The following is a 17,667-nucleotide window of genomic DNA, read 5'->3' on the forward strand; positions in this document are numbered from 1 at the left end:
CATGCGCCACCATGCCCGGCTAATTTTTTGTATATATATATATATTTTAGTTGTCCATATAATTTCTTTCTATTTTTAGTAGAGACGGGGTCTCACTCTTGCTCAGGCTAGTCTTGAACTCCTGACCTTGAGCGATCCACCCGCCTCGGCCTCCCAGAGTGCTAGGATTACAGGCGTGAGCCACCATGCCCGGCCAAAATTTTATGTCTTAAAATGGAAAGAAGGTGCCAGCCCACAGGTGGAGTTATTTGTGAGCACTTCAGAATGGGGCAGGTATGGCTGTAACCAGATGTGGATCTTTGACTCTAGGAACTAGAGAGCCTGGAAGCGGCTGGAAATGATTGTCAAGTAAAAATTCTCAGGTTAGAGGAGAAAGTACCAGAAAAACTTAACATACACACCTGGTGAGAAATAAAACATTCAAGATTTATTATCCAACAGTCAGCATCAGCAGGTACAGCTACAGGGGTTTCTCCGTAGATCATACATTCACAAGGCATTATTAGCTCAACAGTGAGAAAGCCACTGGTGTGTTCTATGTAACAATATCCACTTCACAGTGTAAACAGTTACTATTATTGTGTTCACTTACAATTCCAGAAGGAAAGGCACAACTTGGCAAAAAAAAGGGGGCGGGGAGGGGGAATCCTAAAGTCAGGTGCAATAACTAACAAACAAAACTTTTGGTAACAGTCTCGATCCACTTTTTAGTAAGGGCCTTCACAGAGAGGGGCAAGACTTCTCCGTCCTTCTCCACCCAAAAGTTAAGGTCTTTCTCTCTCCTCCCTTGTTGAACCGTTAGAGCAACTGTTTCATCATTTGTTCAATATTATTACATGTACAAAAGGAGACTACAAAAACAGGAATCACAAAAAACATCTCAAAGATTTAGCTGTTCCCATCAATATGTCGACTCTTAGGTTTAAGACAGGGTCTGGGAATACTTCAGCGGTCATAAAATAGGAAAATAGAGACTATGGCTACAAACAAAAAAATTAAATGAGGTAGATAAATTAAAGCTTTCACACCCAGGACTTGCCTGTTCCAACTTCGTAGCCTTCATGAAATACTCAGCGGGGGGGGAAAAAAATCTTCATAATTACTTGGCATAAATCACACCAAAGAGATTAAACAACACAATCAGCATGTGAGCCTGTGATAGGAAACACACCCATCCACGAGCTTCTTCTCAAGAATGAAAACCCAAGTTCTTGAACAGAGTAGGCACTGGCGAACTAAACTAAGTCACCTGAGATTCCCCGCTCAGGTGCCCACCTCTTCAGGTGTTCAGGAAGACGAAGGCATCCAGGAAGTGTGGGGAGTATTGGCACTCTTGGGGTTCCAAATGAACTGTATTTAAATAAGCAGCAACACACACGTTGACTCCCTAAGGACTAAAATAAGTCCATTTGAGGGCATCCTACTTAAGGTTCTAAGGTTGAAGGAATTTTATAATTCTACAACCTTAGGGTTTTTTTTTTTGTTTTGTTTTTGTTTTTAAGCACATTCAAAGAAAAAAAAGAAAAGAAAAAAGATGGGGACAGGGTTGGGGGCATATAAAACAGGTCCCTAAATAGATGACAGACCTTGTCCATTACCCGCACAGTTACCATGGAAGTATGCAGGACCCCTCTCCCCAAATTAGGCTAAGTAGTTGTCTTTTCCACTGTGGTTCAGTAAGTTCCAACTGTTCTACCTTGAAATAGGTTAACAGTCTTTGGAAAAAGTCACTCTAGGTTGTACAAAGGTTCTATGTATACAGTTTATCACAAGTAACAAAGCTACTTTGCAAGACCCGCTTCTTTCCAAAATTAAAAAAAAAAAAAAAAAAAAAAATTCCAGTCTGTTATTTGTTTTGGTATGAATTTTTTTTTTTTGATTTTTTTCATTTTTTGCAAAGCAGCATAGCAACAATCGTGATTGTAAGACTGCCCGAGGTTGTGGTCGCAACCTTAGTAAACATCATTTGCATATCGTGTTTAAGAAAAAGAAAACAGGAAGAGATGGGTTCTGTAAGAAAATGGAAAAAAAAAAAAAAAAAGCAGATTCTAGAAAGATTTCACTCTGCCTGTATTTCTCCTTCAGTGCCAGTTCTCCTTTAGCTTAGCTGACCGCAATCTTGTTTTCTTCCAGGAAGTGAGGGAACTGGTGTTTGGGAACGCCGTCAGTTGCACCTGGTTTTTCCCCATCGGCACCGACACCTGATTGGGAACCATCCATCTTGGAGACAGGGGCGCTATTCGCGACGGAGCTGGCCCCCAGGGAAACCGGGAGGGTGGGGATCCCACCGCTCTGGATCACAGAGATCTCATTGGTCTTCATGGCCAGACCACCGTTGACCATGCTGGTGTACTGGTTCCACACGACAGGCTCCGTGTTCACCGAAGGGGCCAGGACGTCCTTGGGAAACATTTCTGAGACTCTCTTTGCCTCCGTAGCTAACACAGCCATGGCGTTCTCCATGGGCAGCTTCCGCCCACGGCGCACTGAGTTATTGTTGGCCCCGTGCGTCATATAGTGGACCTACGGAAGCAGGACAGAAAGGTTTTCATCAAAAGAGAGATTTGATTGCTCTTTGACAAGCCGAAATCAGTCTGCATATGGGTTTAGTTCTCCCTAAGGAGCATTGGAACATACAGATGCTCCTAAACTTATGATGGGACTTTGACCCAATAAACCCATCATAAGTCGTCCAGCCTACCTTAAACATGCTCAGAACACTTATGTTAACTTTCAGTTGGGCAAAGTCATCTAACTCCAAGCCTACTTTATAATAAGGCATGGAAAAGCTCATGTAATTTATTGAAACGTGTACCAACCAAAAGTGAAAAACACAATAGTTGTACAGGTGTCCAAAGACTGGTTTCTACTGAATGTGGACCGTTTTCCCAAAGACTATCTGTACTTCATGTTTAGAAATTAGGTCTCATGTATCATCTGGCCAACATTCCTGCTGGGGCAACCCAAGTGAAGCTTATATTCTCCAACTGTCTCTGTGGCACCAATCATATGTGCACTTATGTGAACCCCTATTGTGTGCTGGGCATTATTCCAAATGCTAGGGTTAAAATTTGTGAATACAGAAGCCTACACAGGTAATAAAATTGTACAGAACATTAACACACATACTCGAATAAAAGAATCTGAGTAAGATAAATAGATTGTAACGTTGTCAATATCCTGGTGGTGCCACTATACTATAGTTTTGCAAAAATGCTACCAATGGGGAAAGCCAGGCAAAGTGTACAAGGATGTCTCTGTTATTATTTCTCATCACCTGTGACTCTACAAGTGTTTAAATAAAAAATTGAATTAAACTACTTGTAAACAAAACAGCCCCTGCCCTGATAACGTTCACACTTTAGTACATCAACGACTGTATTCATTGCTACAGAGAAAAATAAACCTCCCTGGGAAAGACACAGGAAGGAGGCCATGGCGGGAACTGGAGGGTATTAATCCAGGGTGGTAGACAAGGCAAGGCTTCTTCTAGCCGAGACCCTACTGCTACCTGTCACTTCTCCAACCTCGCTGCTTTCCTCAATTCTTCTCCCTGCCTGGCTTTCAAGTTTTCAAGTCCTTTCTGGCCTCTAACAGTTTAAAGACTCTGTCCTAGGTACCAGGTTTCTCAGCCATTCTCACTTCATCTTTACTGAGAAGTTAGCAGCTAGCATTCCATTGGGCTTGAAGAAAAGTGACTTGCTAATCTCTAGAAGAAGCTGTCAGTCATTGCCAAAAGAAAGGCTACACCAGGCTGGAAGCGGTGGCTCAAGCCTGTAATCCTAGCACTCTGAGACACTGAGGCGGGAGGATTGCTGGAGCTCAGAAGTTTGAGACCAGCCTGAGCAAGCGCGAGACCCCGTCTCTACCAAAAATAGAAAAAAATTAGCTGGGTGTTGTGATGCACGTCCATAGTCTCAGCTACTCGGGATCCTGAGGCAGGAAGCTAAAGCAGGAGGATTGCTTGAGCCCAGGAGTTTGAGGCTGCTGTGAGCTAGGCTGACGCCACGGCACTCTAGCCCAGGCAACAGAGTGAGACTGTCTCAAAAAACAAAACAAAACAAAACAAAACAAACAAAGAAAAAAGAAAACCCATGCTCCCTCTTTCCACCCTGTGTTCCATGCTGATATGCTTTCTATCCTTGCATGGGAAATTCTTCCCTGGTGAAAGCTTAGGTGAAACCAACTTAACCCTGATAATAATGACAACAATAATATAGACCACCTTCTGGAAGGACCTAGCTGCTCAGTTTTTAAAAGCAATAGCTGATAACCTAGAGGCTCTATTTTTTAAACTCCAGTGGTATTGTATCATACACACATTTAACTCATGGTATTTATTTCAATTTAGTAGATTAGGAAAACAAAAACCAATGGAGAGTGGTCAGCAAGTCTAGATGATCACATCACCTCATATGACATATACCATCTATGCCTCCAGACTTTATTTCATACATCTACTTAACTACTCTTCTAAGAAATCCTGGAACTGAATCCTAACACTGGAAAGAAAACTGCCCACACTGGACTAAAAGACAGGGCCAAAAAGGAAACCTCATCCTGCTCCCAGATAGCATCACTTGTAAAATGTACCATTATTTTATGTGCCACTAAGATGAGAAAAAGCCATTACCCATTACAGTCACAATGCGTCCTTATCCCACTGACTGTGAGCAGCATTCCAACCTGAAATGTTGTAACATGAGAAAATATATTTCTTTAAAATATTTCAAGAGCCAGCTATGAGATGTTGACTATATATCCCACGTGGTCTTAATGAAAGGACTCCTCCATTGCAGATCATGCCAACAAAGAAATGCCACTCAACACCCAGCTCCCACACCTGCCGAAGCCTAGAGGAACCCACCTTCAGGTTGCCCTTGGTGGTAAAAGCTCGCCCACACATGTTGCACACGAAAGGCTTCTCTCCAGTGTGGGTGCGCTCGTGGATCTGCAGCGCGCTGGCAGAGGAGAAGTTCTTCCCGCACCGCGTGCAGCCATGTTGCTTGGGCTGTCGGCGTGGCGGGCCTAACAAAGGGGTCATCCCTGGGGACAAGATTGAGGGTCCCACAAACGTGCCAGGAACTTCAACTTTGACACAGGTTGGCTGGGCTCGGATAAATGTTGAAGGGAGACTGCTTCGACCTGGTATGCGGAAGGGGAAAAAAAAAAAAAATCCAAACCTTTATCTTCCAACACTCATTCATTCTTCAAAATAGAAGCCACCTTTAAACTATGCCTAGACACCATCTTTCTTTGATTCTATGATGCAGCTGTTCCCCTATTTTATTAACGACATCAACAGGCACCGCTTAATAGATATGTGCATTTAAAATGAGCTAGTCTTTCCTCCCCTCAAGAGTGATTGATTTGTGAACATTACGTTAGGGAGTGAGACCTCAGAATCAAGGAACTATGGCTGATTTCAGTGGCCAAAGAGCAGTGCCCACTTCCCCGAACATATTTCTACTGGAATTTACTTAAGATTATCCATATGTCTCCACGGAGCTCAAAGACAAAAACAAAAACCAACAAAACAAGTATACTGTCCACACCCAATTGCATCAACAGTATGTATACAAGCATGTTCATTATGAGGATAGAGGTAGTTGTTACTTCCCTCTACCCAGAGGTACAGAAAAGCTAACTGCCCTACAGAAAGGGCCGCGTCAGATCATACTCTCCGTTTGTAAATTTCAACCCAGGCTCCTTTTTTGATGACTTTGAGCCCAAAACGGACATAAGTTAAATCCAAAGCTCTATCACCTTCCATCTCAGTGTGGCTGTTCTCGGAGCTCTCAGCTCTGCCCCCAGCATCGGGAGATTTTGACTTGACGCTTTCTGCTTGGCTATTGGCTGGGGACAGTGCCTGGAAGGACGTGGTTTCCATGATGTCTGGACTTCGGCTCTGATACTCCTGGTCTCCCATCAGTGAGGATGAGTCGTTGGTCAAGCCGTCACTCTCCACCGAACCGTTTTCTCGGCTGCTCTGCCGCTGCAGGCCAAAAGGGGCAGGACCCACTTTCCCTGGGGCATCTAAAGATGCCATCATAGCGAACCCTAGAGCGGGCGATGCAGAGTGGATACTGGTGAGAGGCCCGGGGACCCTCAAGGAGCTACTGGGGCCCTCCTGAGAGCTGACCTCATCTACATCGATGCTTTCAACGACATCATCATGGCAGATGGCACTCGTATTGCCATTCTCACTGACCATCACCGGTTCGGGACCCGTAAAGTCACAGGGATTCTCCGGCAGGGGTGTGTTGGGAATCTGACCGCCCATGTGCATCCGAATATGCTGCTGCAACATCACGGCATTGGTAAACTTCTTCTGACAGATGGGGCAGGAATGCTGCGTCTTTATGGATGTGTTGGTTCGGTGAACCCCGAGGTGTGTCTTCAAGTTGCCTTTGGTAGAAAAAGCTCGGCCACAGATCTTACACTGGAACGGTCTCTCCCCAGTGTGGGTGCGGTAATGCATCTTGAGGGAGCTTTGGCAGCTTAGGACTCGGTGGCAAATGAGACATTCGTTGGGGTCAGTGGTGGCCTTGTCGATGTTCTCCACCAGCTGCTGCAATTTCAGGGTCTCTGACCCTGGCTCGGGGGCCCCACTCCCTTGGAAGCCACCAACCCTTGGGGAATTATGGTTTGGCCCCACCCCAGGGAGTGTGGGTCCACCCTCACTTTCTGGAGAAGGCCCGGGCTGCAGGTCATTGGGCAATGGGCCACCCATGAGGTCCTTTGGGTTAGTCCCTGAAGAGAGATTTTGAGGTAGCCCTACAGAGGGGGTTACAAGGACAGGTTTGCTGTCTAGAGAGAGACTGGACTCGTCTACAGGGACAGGTACAGAGAGTGCATAGGGGACGCCATTTCCTGCCGCCATTTTGTCCTGGAACTCGGCAAACAGCTGGGGGTTTGCCTTCACCTGGGGATGTCGGTGAAAGTGCACCTTGAGGTTGCCCTTGGTGGTGAAGCGATGACCACAGACAGAGCACACGAAGGGTCTCTCTCCAGTGTGGGAGCGGAGGTGGATCTGCAAGGAGCTATCTGTCCCAAAAACCTTGCTACAGTACTTACACTTGTGCTTGTAGAGGATGGCCTCGTCTTTGGGTTTGACATCCACTGCAGAGATGTTCGGTGGCTTCCCTTTCCCTTTCTTGGATGGGTCTAGTGCCACAGTGGAGAAAGGACTCTGGAAGAACACCGAGCCTGGGGTCTGGGGCAGCAAAGCACCCGGGAGGCGAGACATGACATTTGGGAGCACCCTTGTCCCATCTGGCTTCAGTGCAAAGGGCGTCAGCCCCGGGGACAGAGAGCTGGCAGTGGAAGGGATGTTGGCATGAGGTAGCTTGGGTTGTTTCAAGGCATCCAGAGACAGACCTTGGCTTCCAGCTTTCTGGCTGAGCAAAGCCACAGCTGCAGAAACCTGCTGGGACATGTGGCTGCCCAAGGTCTTCAGGGTGTCGGCTCCCGCCCCGCCTGAGTGGAGGGCATGGGCGGCCCACATGTTCACCTGAACGCGGATCTGCTCGGTGAGCTGGATCTGCTGTAGCTGCTGCTGCTGCAGACACAGGATTTGCTCAAGGACCCACGGGATGCTGTTGGCACCGGGCACAGGGGCTGGCAGTGCATCCGCGCTCCGCTGGTTCACCGCCACCTTGGTGCCCCGGAGTGCCTGCAGAGTCACATTAGTGTTGGCCACTTTGCCTTTGGGTAAATAGCTTATGTCCTGGGGTGTGGGTGGCAGAGCCGTCTCTGTCTTTAAGTACACCACTGACTCCACACCTGGCTTCTCCTTCATGTCCCCTGAGCTGCCACTGTGCTCCCTATGACCGTCCTTACTACTCGGACTAGGTGGCTGGTGACTCAGCACAGCTCCAGAGAAGTCTTCTGAAGGCACTGGCCCCTCGCTGTCATTCATGATGAGGACAGGTGGACTTTTAGTGCAATTTTTCTTATGCTCCAAGAATTCAGAGATGCTAAAGAATTCCGCACAGCATTTCTCACAGACGTGAGTCTCCTCCCGACGAAGCCGCTTTGCCGTCAATTCCTCCCCACTGGCTTCCTCATCATTCCTTGGGTGGTTCATTGGAGCACCTGTGACAAGAGAGAAAAAGCTAAGAACGGTGCCCCTCAAAAGAGTGTGGGGGAAGAATCCCAGCTCACAATCTAACAGAGCTCTTGGTTGTCTGTCGGAACAGGCAGGAGACAGTGTGAGGGAAATAAGTCATTCAGAGGAGCCTGAAATGAACAAACTAAGCACTTATGCTGTTGCTAGATGTGTCTCTCCCTGCCACCCCCCCAAAGATATGGCCAAGTCTTAACCCCAGCCCCACACCTGTGGATGGGACCTTATGTGGACACAGTCTTTGCAAATGTAAGTTGGTCCCTAAACTCAATGCCTGGTATCCTTTTAAGAAAAAGGAAACGGAGGTTTGAGACCGAGACACAGAGATAGGCCATGCGAAGATGGAGTTACGTGGCTATAAGCCAGGGATGGTTCGAAGCCAACTGACGGTAACAGATGAAATTCTCTCCTAGATCCTCTAGAGCAGCAGGTCCCAACCTTTCTGGCACCAGGGACTCATTTCATGGAAGACAATTTCTACACGGACAGCAGGGCATGGTGGAGCTCTGCAGCCCGGGGCTTGGGGACCGCAGCTCTAGAAGGAACCAACCCTGCTAACATCTAAATTTTAAATGCCTGGTCTTCAGAACAGTGAGAGAATACATTTTTATTGTTTTGAGCCATCTAGTTTGTGGCAGTTTGTGACAGTAGCCTAGAACGTACACATAAGTTGTTAAAATAATTCCTTTCCAGACCCTGTGCACCCCACTCAGAGCCAGCTTGCAAAGACAAACGGATTTCACGCAGTCAATAAAAAGGACATTGGAAACCTGCTCAAATAATGGTCACTGGTCTCCCTCCTGGGCCCACTGAAAGAGAAATTGCAGTAAATCACTCATTCAACCATTGTAATGACCACCTACCTACCAGGGACCATAAGAGCTTGAAGGGTATAACAACTAGCAGTACTAAATTCACTTGAAATGTGGAGAACACCGCACTGTGTGAATTCAGATAGGAAGGCCAAGAGAGATTCCTAGGAATAAATTCACAGATGGGAAAACATTGGGGGTAGGGGGAAGACTGCAACGTTTAAGAAAGATATGATCATAGAAAGACTTCAGTTATCTTCCAAGTTATGAAAAACCCCATTGAAAAGTCGTAACAGTTAGGACATTCAAACCAAACACAGCCCTATTCCTAAAAATGATCGATCCAAGGATTTCTTTTATAACCTGGGTCTATTCACTTTAGGGTTAGGGCTCGTCTATACACTCTGTTTCTTGGACCTGTGCTTTTGCCAGATGCTTGAGGTCCTTTGCATAAGAGGCCTGGAGAAGTCTCTGGAAGCCACCTCATTGTTCTCACCTCCTGCTGTGTGCCCTTGTACACCCCATCGCTAAGAAGCCCACTGGAGCTTGGGGCTTCAGGACAAAGACCTGGCCATCTCAGAGCCTATGAATCTAAACCACACAGTCACACAAGTATACAGCAATCTAGGTATGAAGAAGGGTATTTTTGGTAGAAATAAATGTTTACAGCAGCAAAGAAGTAAATTTTGTTCCACCCATAGTACAAAAATTATGCAGAATTTCTGTATGCCATAGAAGTGAAAAAAAAATAGGTTGCAGAACAGTATATAAACAAAACATGACCATTTTGTTTAAAACAAAACCTGCACTTGAAAAGTACGAATGCATGGAGAAAAGACCAGGAAGGGTTCCCACCACTGTACAATATTACTTTTTAGGTTACCAAACTAGCATATTTTATCTTTCAACTTCTTGAGTGATTATACTTCTTAAAACTCTAGGCTTTTTTGGACTGAGCAATTCACCAACAGTTTGGAGGAGGGACTGATCTTAAAGCATGGCCTTAATAAACTGTCTTAATCTTTACTAATTTCAGACTGGGTAATAACATGAAGTTTGTTGTGAGTTGGGGGCAGGCCAGGGCTGATCTAGCGATTGCCTGGCAATAACAGGGAGATATAGTAAGGAGGTCTACTAAACACGCATAATCACACACAATCGGATGGCAACCTCATAAAATAGATGCCTGGATTAAGTAAAGTTATCAGTGTAACCAGGACTGCTGAGAACAATGACTTGCAGTCATGTAATGCCTAATTCATTCAACAACAGTGCTCACCTCCTACTGAGTGCGAGGCAGGGGCCAGGCAGGGGCCCAATGGTGAAAAGATGAGCCCAAATTTGGACTATGTGCCCTCCAATGCCCCAAACTATAATCATTCAATCCCATTAAATAGCAACCCCACTTAAAGAATGGAAAAACAAGACTCTCAGAAGTGACCTGCCCAAGGTAATACAATTAGAAATTAGTGACAGATAACTTTTTTTTGCCTTCCTACAGATAACTTTGGAATGCCTACTATTTATGTGCCAGGTGAGATTCTAAACAATTTATGTTATTAAGAACTCTAGGAGACAGGGACTATTTTCTTATTTGACAGAGGGGGAAACTGAGGCACAGGGGATCGTACCTTCCCCAAGGTAACACACATGGTAAACTGCAGAGCCAACACGAAAACCAGGCATACGGTGCCCAGACCTTCTATCGGAACCCTTCCTTTGTACACTGCCCATCTTGTTTCTTCTGTTAAGATTGCAACTATCTTTCCTCCCACAGAAACCCTAAGCTGGACAGGAAAGCCAGGGAGGTTGGGTTGGTTAGGAAGGGGCGAGAGTAGAACACTTATTACTATCTTGTTTCTAGAACTTCCAGGTAGAGTTCCAGTCGTAGGCCTTTCTTAAGACCTCAGTACTGCCCTGATTCAGCCCTATTTCAAAAGTTAAAAATACTTGTCAATTCCTAGAACCCTGGGAACCATTTGCCAGGGAACCCCCCATTCCCAGATAAATAGTATAATATCTGTTCAACTTCCCAAGACTTGAAATGCGGTGCTTACGAGAGTGTTACCCTGCACAATCTTTCTGGAAAGGCAATCTTGGCAACTATGTGTTGAGAACTTTAAAAAGTAAAACCTTTAAAAAAGTTTCTCTTATGGGGGAAACACACTATTGGTAGGTATGTACAAATGGATACAGCTTTTTCAGGGAGTGAACTGGCAACATCTTAATTTTAGTGCAATTTCCCTTTGGCTCAGCAGTTCCTGTGTTAGGAATTTTCTTTCTGTCATACAAGGATATTTATTGCAGCATTTCTTATATCAACAAACAGCAACAACAAAAACAGATGTACCCTGGTCCGTCAGTAAGTTTTTGGTTAAATTAATTAGGGTATAGAAAAGATGAACACTTTGTAGCCTATAAAAATAAAGCAGACCTACATTATATGTGTGGGTCTATAGGACAACTGGCCAGGATTTTATTAATATTTCAAAAGGAGAAAACAAGGGCCGAAAACAGGATGTATACATAATGTGCTTCTATTTGTGAAAAGATATAAATATGTAAACGGAAAATCTGAAATGATAAAAGAGAAACTGTTGCTGGCCTCCACCTCCAGGAGAATGGGCCTGAAGACTGGAAGAGAGAAACTCTATAAATTGTATACACTTTTGTACCAGGGCTTCATCTTTTAAATTAGCATCAAAAGCCCCCCAGAAAGCAAAGCCATCTCCATAGTCAAGCAGGATCTCTTTAATTTGCCCTTTGTCTCAGCTACTCTACTTATGGAAATCTTTAATAAAGCCCATGCAAAAATGTTAACCACTCCACTCCACATTTTAAGGGCCAAAGCTATCCATTACCACCACCCTCCCCAAACAAGGGACAAAAACTTACACTTCAGACTCTTGTACCTTAAGTCATTTATCTTCCTAGCCATGTAATGAAACAAGTATCTTTGTTCCCATTCTGCAGATGTGGGAAACTGAGGCTCAGAAATAATTAAATGGCTCAAGACAACACAGTGCTAGCTAGAATGCAGAAGTGCAAGTACTGGACTCTTCGATACTATTTTAAAAGAGCACTACAATGAGTGGCCCAATTCACAATTGTTTCTTCTACAGCAGAGTTTTCCCAAAGTTTTTTTTTTCATTTCACCCCTCTATGGACACTTTTCATTTTTTTTCCTAATTGCCTCTCCCATGATATTTTAATATCACAAACATATTATATACATGTATGTCCTGTGGTCCTGTGGAAGGTCACAAGCCCTTGTAATATCAATAAATGTTTTGTCCCTTTCCCCCAAAACTATTTTCATCCCCTTAGGGGCCATATCCCCTGATTGAAACCGCATGTTCTAAAGCAGGCATTTTTAAATTGGGTCTATGAAATTAGATAAGAAAAAAATATATATCTTCATTAAGCTGAAGTAAAATTCAACATTTCTTTCCATCAGGAGCATAAGGAGCACACCACAATGGTATTAGCAGAAACTGCGAATTTTGTCATCAGTGGAAACCACAAACATTTTACATGCTGTCATGGTTGTTGCATGATTTGGAAATTTTGGTGGTTGCCTGACAGGCTGTTAGATTTCATTACTTACTGCATTAATAAACAGGCACATATTCCTAAATCATAAATGTTTTCATTTTTGATAACTATATTTCAATGAAATTTATTTTATATATTTAGACACATCATGTTGAGAAGGGATCTACGGCACAAAAAAGGTTAAGCTCCCTACGTTAGGAGCCAACAGTTCCCAAGAGTGATTTACAGCCCGAATACCAGCTTGCTTTCGCTGTATACACAAGCTCACCTCTTCTGTAGCCTCTAAGCAAGACCAGCAACATCCCACTTGAGTCTTAAAACAGCAGCAGCTCTGTTTGCTTGTGCAATAAAAAGTACTTCTACATCCAGACCACCATTGGCAAATACTCAAACAGTATGTGCCAAGGAGTAAGAAGATTCTGTTATGAACAATTGCAGGGTATGCGCTTAAGTTAACCCAAAAGAGAAAAAAGCAAAGTTCAGATGGGATTACACAGCAACTAGTTCTTCCATCCTTCTACCCCACCCCCACCCCGAATTTTAGGAATGTTATCTCTCAGCATCTAGTTATCCAATAAGTTGGAAGAATGCAGTAAACCCAGCAGGGGTCTTAGATTCAATCACTGCCAAATGGATAGAAAATACTCTTACTATTGTATAGGAAGAAAATTCATCTACTAGAGGCCAATTAAATTGTAGAGACATTAAAATGCTTTAAAAATAAAACCTGTATATCTTGATAAAAGTATTATGACTCAAGCTTTTTTCATCCCTACATTAAAAGAATTACAAGGAGCAGATTATCTGAAGCACACAATATCTTCCACCCTCCCCACCCCCAGGATAATTGCCTTCCAAAAAACAAAAGGAAATTATGTCCTGAAGTATTGAACCAGTTGAAAGAAAGCACCCTTTTTATCAGTTTAATTTTAACACTTCAGTAGAGAGCCTTTAACTTAATTCGTAGATGGAAAATTAGACCTGAAATTAAGTTTCTACTTAATTAAGATCTGGGGGTGGGGTGGGGAAGAAAGTTTCAAACAGCCTTGGATAAAAATTCTGGGAGTCTGCTAAAAAGGAAAAAAAGCGTGAAAGGCTCAAGCAAGGCTTTATATCTGCTAAGTCTCTGCTATCCAGGTTATAGAGACGTGTCCCATTCTGCCTCAACTGGAGCCCAAGCACGCCTGCAAACTCCATGAGGGCAGGAGCTTTTGTTGCCTCCTTCCTCTCTGCTACAGCCCCCTTGAACAAAGCCTGCCACAGACGTAAAATTTGTTGGAAAAAAAAAATGGATTGCGGTGACTGGCAATGCAGTTCTGGTCTAGATTTAGAGGTCTTTAAAAATCTTTAGTTTTTTTTTTTTTTTAAATAATCAAAAGTACAATAGGTTAAGGGTGATAAGAAAGGGAACTTCTTTAACTCTTTTCATCTTTTTCTCAGGGCAGTAAGGCCCAGAGAAACCAACCAAATGCCAACATTATTTTTTATTTCCAACTTGCTTTGCTGGGACCACTTAATCTAAAGCTTGCAGAGACCCATCTCAACATTTAAAAAAAAAAAAAAACGGTGGAGGAGAGATCACCAAACCCAACCAAACACTAAGCTCCCTCATCAAAGAAAACTGGATTATAAACACTCCTTGGATTCAGAGCAAGGCAAAGCCATTTCACGACCAGGTGTTGCAATTTACTCTAAAAATGGGTTAACAAAACAATCCCAACACACAGCAAGCCTTCTATAGTTGAAATTATCTAAAATAGTGTGTTTTATCACCCCTGTATAGAGGAAGAATCCAAAGGCTCACAAAAATCAAGCTGGCCTCAAGGTCGCACAGCTGAAAGTCATACAACCAGACTAGAATGTAGCTCTCACTCTGAAACCTTACCAAAAACCCTAATTTCCCAGGCACCAACCCTGCTTTTCACATTTTAAAAGAAAATATTAATTTTATACCCTGCCTCCTAAGGTTAAGGTGGTCCCCCAACCCATGAGGAAGGCCGCAGGAATGACAAAGTACCATTTCCTTGTGCACTGGAGTGTGCTCTACATTATTATGGTGACGGGATGCATTTTACAACGCAATTTATTTTTAATCAACAAAAGGGGCTGTGGGCAAATTGCAGCCCCTCTCCCTATGGGAAACCCAGATGAAGTCTAACACAGAAAGTTGGCCTGAAACGTTAACCAGTGCCCAAATCCTTCCGACCAGTGCAAGTCATTTTAGTCGAGAGACTGGAGCTAGTAAACTATCTGAAATTTGTGAAACTTAATCGTCGATGTTTGTAATCCCGTTTAGCACAATGGGCATTTGACACTCTTTTCAGAAAATGCTAATTTCCCTGTATGTAGTGTTAGCCTCCCCGACCACCTGCAGATTTTTTGATCTGCTAATTGATCGCCAGACATCATTTTCCTCCCTCAAAAAACTACATTCTATAATGGCTTTGCAAAATAAGACCAGCCCAGTCTTAATTTTCAGAATTATATATACATCCAAGCTGATCAAACGCACACAGTTAACATACAGCCATTAAAAACGTACTGCTTGGGAAAACAACCTTCGGTCCCAGGGCGGCAGCTGGAGGCTCTGCAAACACATCCTAGGATCGAGGAATTCTTTCCAAGAATTCCAAAGACTTAGCAAAGACGACCGGGCACAGAGCGCGACCGCGCAGGCCGGGGGCGCCCACCGTTGGCCGGGCCCGGCCCGGCCCGGGGCTCTCCATTCGCCGAACCCGTCCCACCCACCAGGTGTGAGCCAGTACCTGCGAAGGGACCCGCCTCCCGGCACAGGGCTCGGCTTCGGGATGGGCCTCCAGGGGGCGCCCGCGCGCAACCCCGCCGGACAGTCCGCTACGACCCGGGTGATCAATAGCGAACTCCCCTCCCAAACCGCGGTGGGAGCGCACGGCCAGGCCCGAGATCCTGGCCCAGCCCAGGTTCACTCTGATCTCAAACTCAAACCGCCGTTAATTTCAGAAGCCCTCGCGTAACAAGCACACCCTCGTCTCCCACCGAGGTGCCAAATCACCAAAAGCCCCACTTCTGTGCGCCCACCCAAAAGGAAGGGGGAAGGGGAGGTCAGAGCAGGACCAGGGGAGGGGTCAGAGCCAGGAGCTCGCCCCTCCTCTCCGGAGGAAGCAGGCGGGCCGAGGGTTAACCCTTTTGTTCCAGGTGGGCCCGGCGACCGGGCCTCCACCCTCCCCTCAGCCCCCCACCCCCCCAACCAGGCACAAAGAGAGTCCATCCCGGCTGCTGAGACCTCGGGTGTGCGCTGCCCTGACCACCGCGCGCCCCGAAAACGCACAGCCGCCCCTTGGTCAAGCCGATCCTTCTAATTTGCCCTGGAAAAAATGTTATTTAGGGGAAATGGGGGATTTCACTGAACTATTACAGAATTGGGGAATGTATTCCATTCTCTCCTCTACAAAAAGAGGAGGGAACGGTAGCCAAAAAGTAGCGACAGTCCTCTCAGGAAAACTAGGGCGCCGGAGTTGGGCTCGGAAGGTGCAGGGTGGCCGCGCACACCTCTCTGCGGCGGGGCAACTGGAAAGCAGGCGGGAGACCAGGGAAGCCACGAACGAGACCCGAGAGGGGGTTAAAAATGCCCCCTCCCCCCACGCGTATGCTAAAAACTTATCAGGCGACAATTTGGCGGGCCGGGCCAGAGAGGAGATAGTGGGAAATCGACTCGCTCCAAGAACCTCGGCGGTTAAGTGATTAAGTAGGAGGGGAGTGTGCCCCGCCACTCCCGGACCGGCCGGGGTCCCGAACTCCTCTCGACCCGGGAGCCGCTCGCCGCGGACGCGTGGGCCGGGTCAGCCGCGACCGCCCGGCCCTGGCCCGACCTCTCCCCTTTCACCCCCGGGGCGCGAATTTGGAGATCCGGGCGCCCCAGGAAAGCCGCGCAGAACGCGAGGCCGGGGCTCCCCAGCGGGGCTGCGCGCGTCCGCCTCCCCGGCCCCCGGGCTCGCACCCCTCAGGCCGGCCGCGGTTATTTTTAGGAAGTCGGAAATCAAAGATGGCTGGAGGTCAGGCCCCGAAAGGTTAGGGCGAAGATCGGCAGGCGGCGCAGCCCGGAGAGAAAAGGCGAAAACCAAAAAAACCAAGATATTTTAAAAAGGAAAATATCGTGCTCTCCTCCCCCACCTCTCCGGACCTTCCAGTCAGCTCCGCAGCGCGGGTGGCCTGCACCCCAGCTCCCGAGGGTGGGGAGAGGTCGCGCCCCCTCCCCCCCTTGGCCCGGGAGGGGCGCGAGCAACAGATCGCCCTCCTCCGGGGGTCTTCCAGGGGTGCGCCCCTCCTCCAGCCCCCTAGTAAAGCCCCCGGGGGGGTGGTGCAGAGGGTGGGGATCCGTGGGGTTCTTTCTTTTAAAAGCAGCGCAAGGGAGGGGGAACCTAAGTCACAAGGGGGGGCAGTAGTGAGGGGAGTGGAACCAATTAAGAGAGGGGCAGAGGACAAGGAGAGGGAAACCTTTCAGGAGCGAGGGGGATAGAGGAGAGGGTGGGGGTCAACTTTACAATAAGATGGGAGAGAGCTAGGGTGCAACTTACACAAGAGAGGAAAAGAGAAGAAAGTGTATAATTTGCAAGGGCGCGCGGAGGGGGGTCCGCAGAGAATGAGGCTGCTGCCTCTCCCCGCTGGAACTGGACCCCCAGATCTCCGCTGCAGAGTGTGCGCCCGACTCCGCCCGCTCCCCGAAGCCCGCGCCCTCGAGGATCCCGCGTACGTCCGGGAAGCTCCCCTCCCCGGGCGGGCGTCCCGGCCCCGCTCACCCGGCTCCCCCGCCGCCAGCGCCGCTGGGGCCGCATCTGCGAACTCCGGGGTCGGCTGCAGCGGCTGTGGCTCGCCCTGGTCCTCCTCCGAGTTGATGTGCTGGGGTTTCGCCTGCTTGCGCCTCGACATGGTGCGAGCATCGGGGCGCCGGGACAGCCGCGGTTATTTGCCCTCTCCGCCACAAATTCCTGGAGTTGGGAAATTTACCCCCCTTCGGCCGGAACGCGCATGTCCCAGTAATTATTATTATCAATAATGCATTGCGATTTATCATGAGCCCTGACAGCTGATTGGCCTGGGTCCAAGACCTCAGAGATCATTTAAATAAGCCCTCATTGATCAGGGAGGGGCGAGGCATTCTGGGCTTTGTAGTCCGGCCCTACATGCGACAAAGGC

The 17,667-nt window shown here is 46.8% G+C and overlaps 1 protein-coding gene across 2 annotated transcripts; it reads right to left on the minus strand.

The window, feature by feature from the left end:
• Window positions 1–2,103: 2,103 nt before the first annotated feature.
• SALL4 (spalt like transcription factor 4) lies at window positions 2,104–17,400 on the minus strand. 2 transcript variants are annotated; one of them, XM_069496055.1, is made up of 4 exons: window positions 17,271–17,400; window positions 7,078–8,097; window positions 4,868–5,145; window positions 2,104–2,523 (listed from the first exon to the last, which is right to left on the minus strand). In XM_069496055.1, exons 1-4 carry the CDS (start codon window positions 17,398–17,400, stop codon window positions 2,104–2,106), a joined length of 1,848 nt encoding a protein of 615 aa, XP_069352156.1. The 2 variants fall into 2 exon arrangements, with proteins under 2 accessions (XP_069352156.1, XP_069352154.1); XM_069496053.1 differs by having other exon boundaries at window positions 5,767–8,097.
• Between the last annotated feature and the right edge of the window lie 267 nt (window positions 17,401–17,667).

The sequence above is a fragment of the Eulemur rufifrons genome, chromosome 20 (genome assembly GCF_041146395.1).
Source record: "Eulemur rufifrons isolate Redbay chromosome 20, OSU_ERuf_1, whole genome shotgun sequence".
Lineage (NCBI taxonomy): Eukaryota > Metazoa > Chordata > Mammalia > Primates > Lemuridae > Eulemur > Eulemur rufifrons.

What these genes read in the sequence shown, in the direction of transcription:
- SALL4 (XM_069496053.1), bottom strand. Translation starts at nt 17,400, where the DNA reads ATGTCGAGGCGCAAGCAGGCGAAACCCCAGCACATCAACTCGGAGGAG. An exon ending in GCTGGCGGCGGGGGAGCCGG is followed by an intron (nt 8,098 to 17,270) that starts GTGAGCGGGGCC and finishes CTCTTGTCACAG; the next exon opens with GTGCTCCAATGAACCACCCA. An exon ending in CAGCCACACTGAGATGGAAG is followed by an intron (nt 5,146 to 5,766) that starts GTGATAGAGCTT and finishes TCCGCATACCAG; the next exon opens with GTCGAAGCAGTCTCCCTTCA.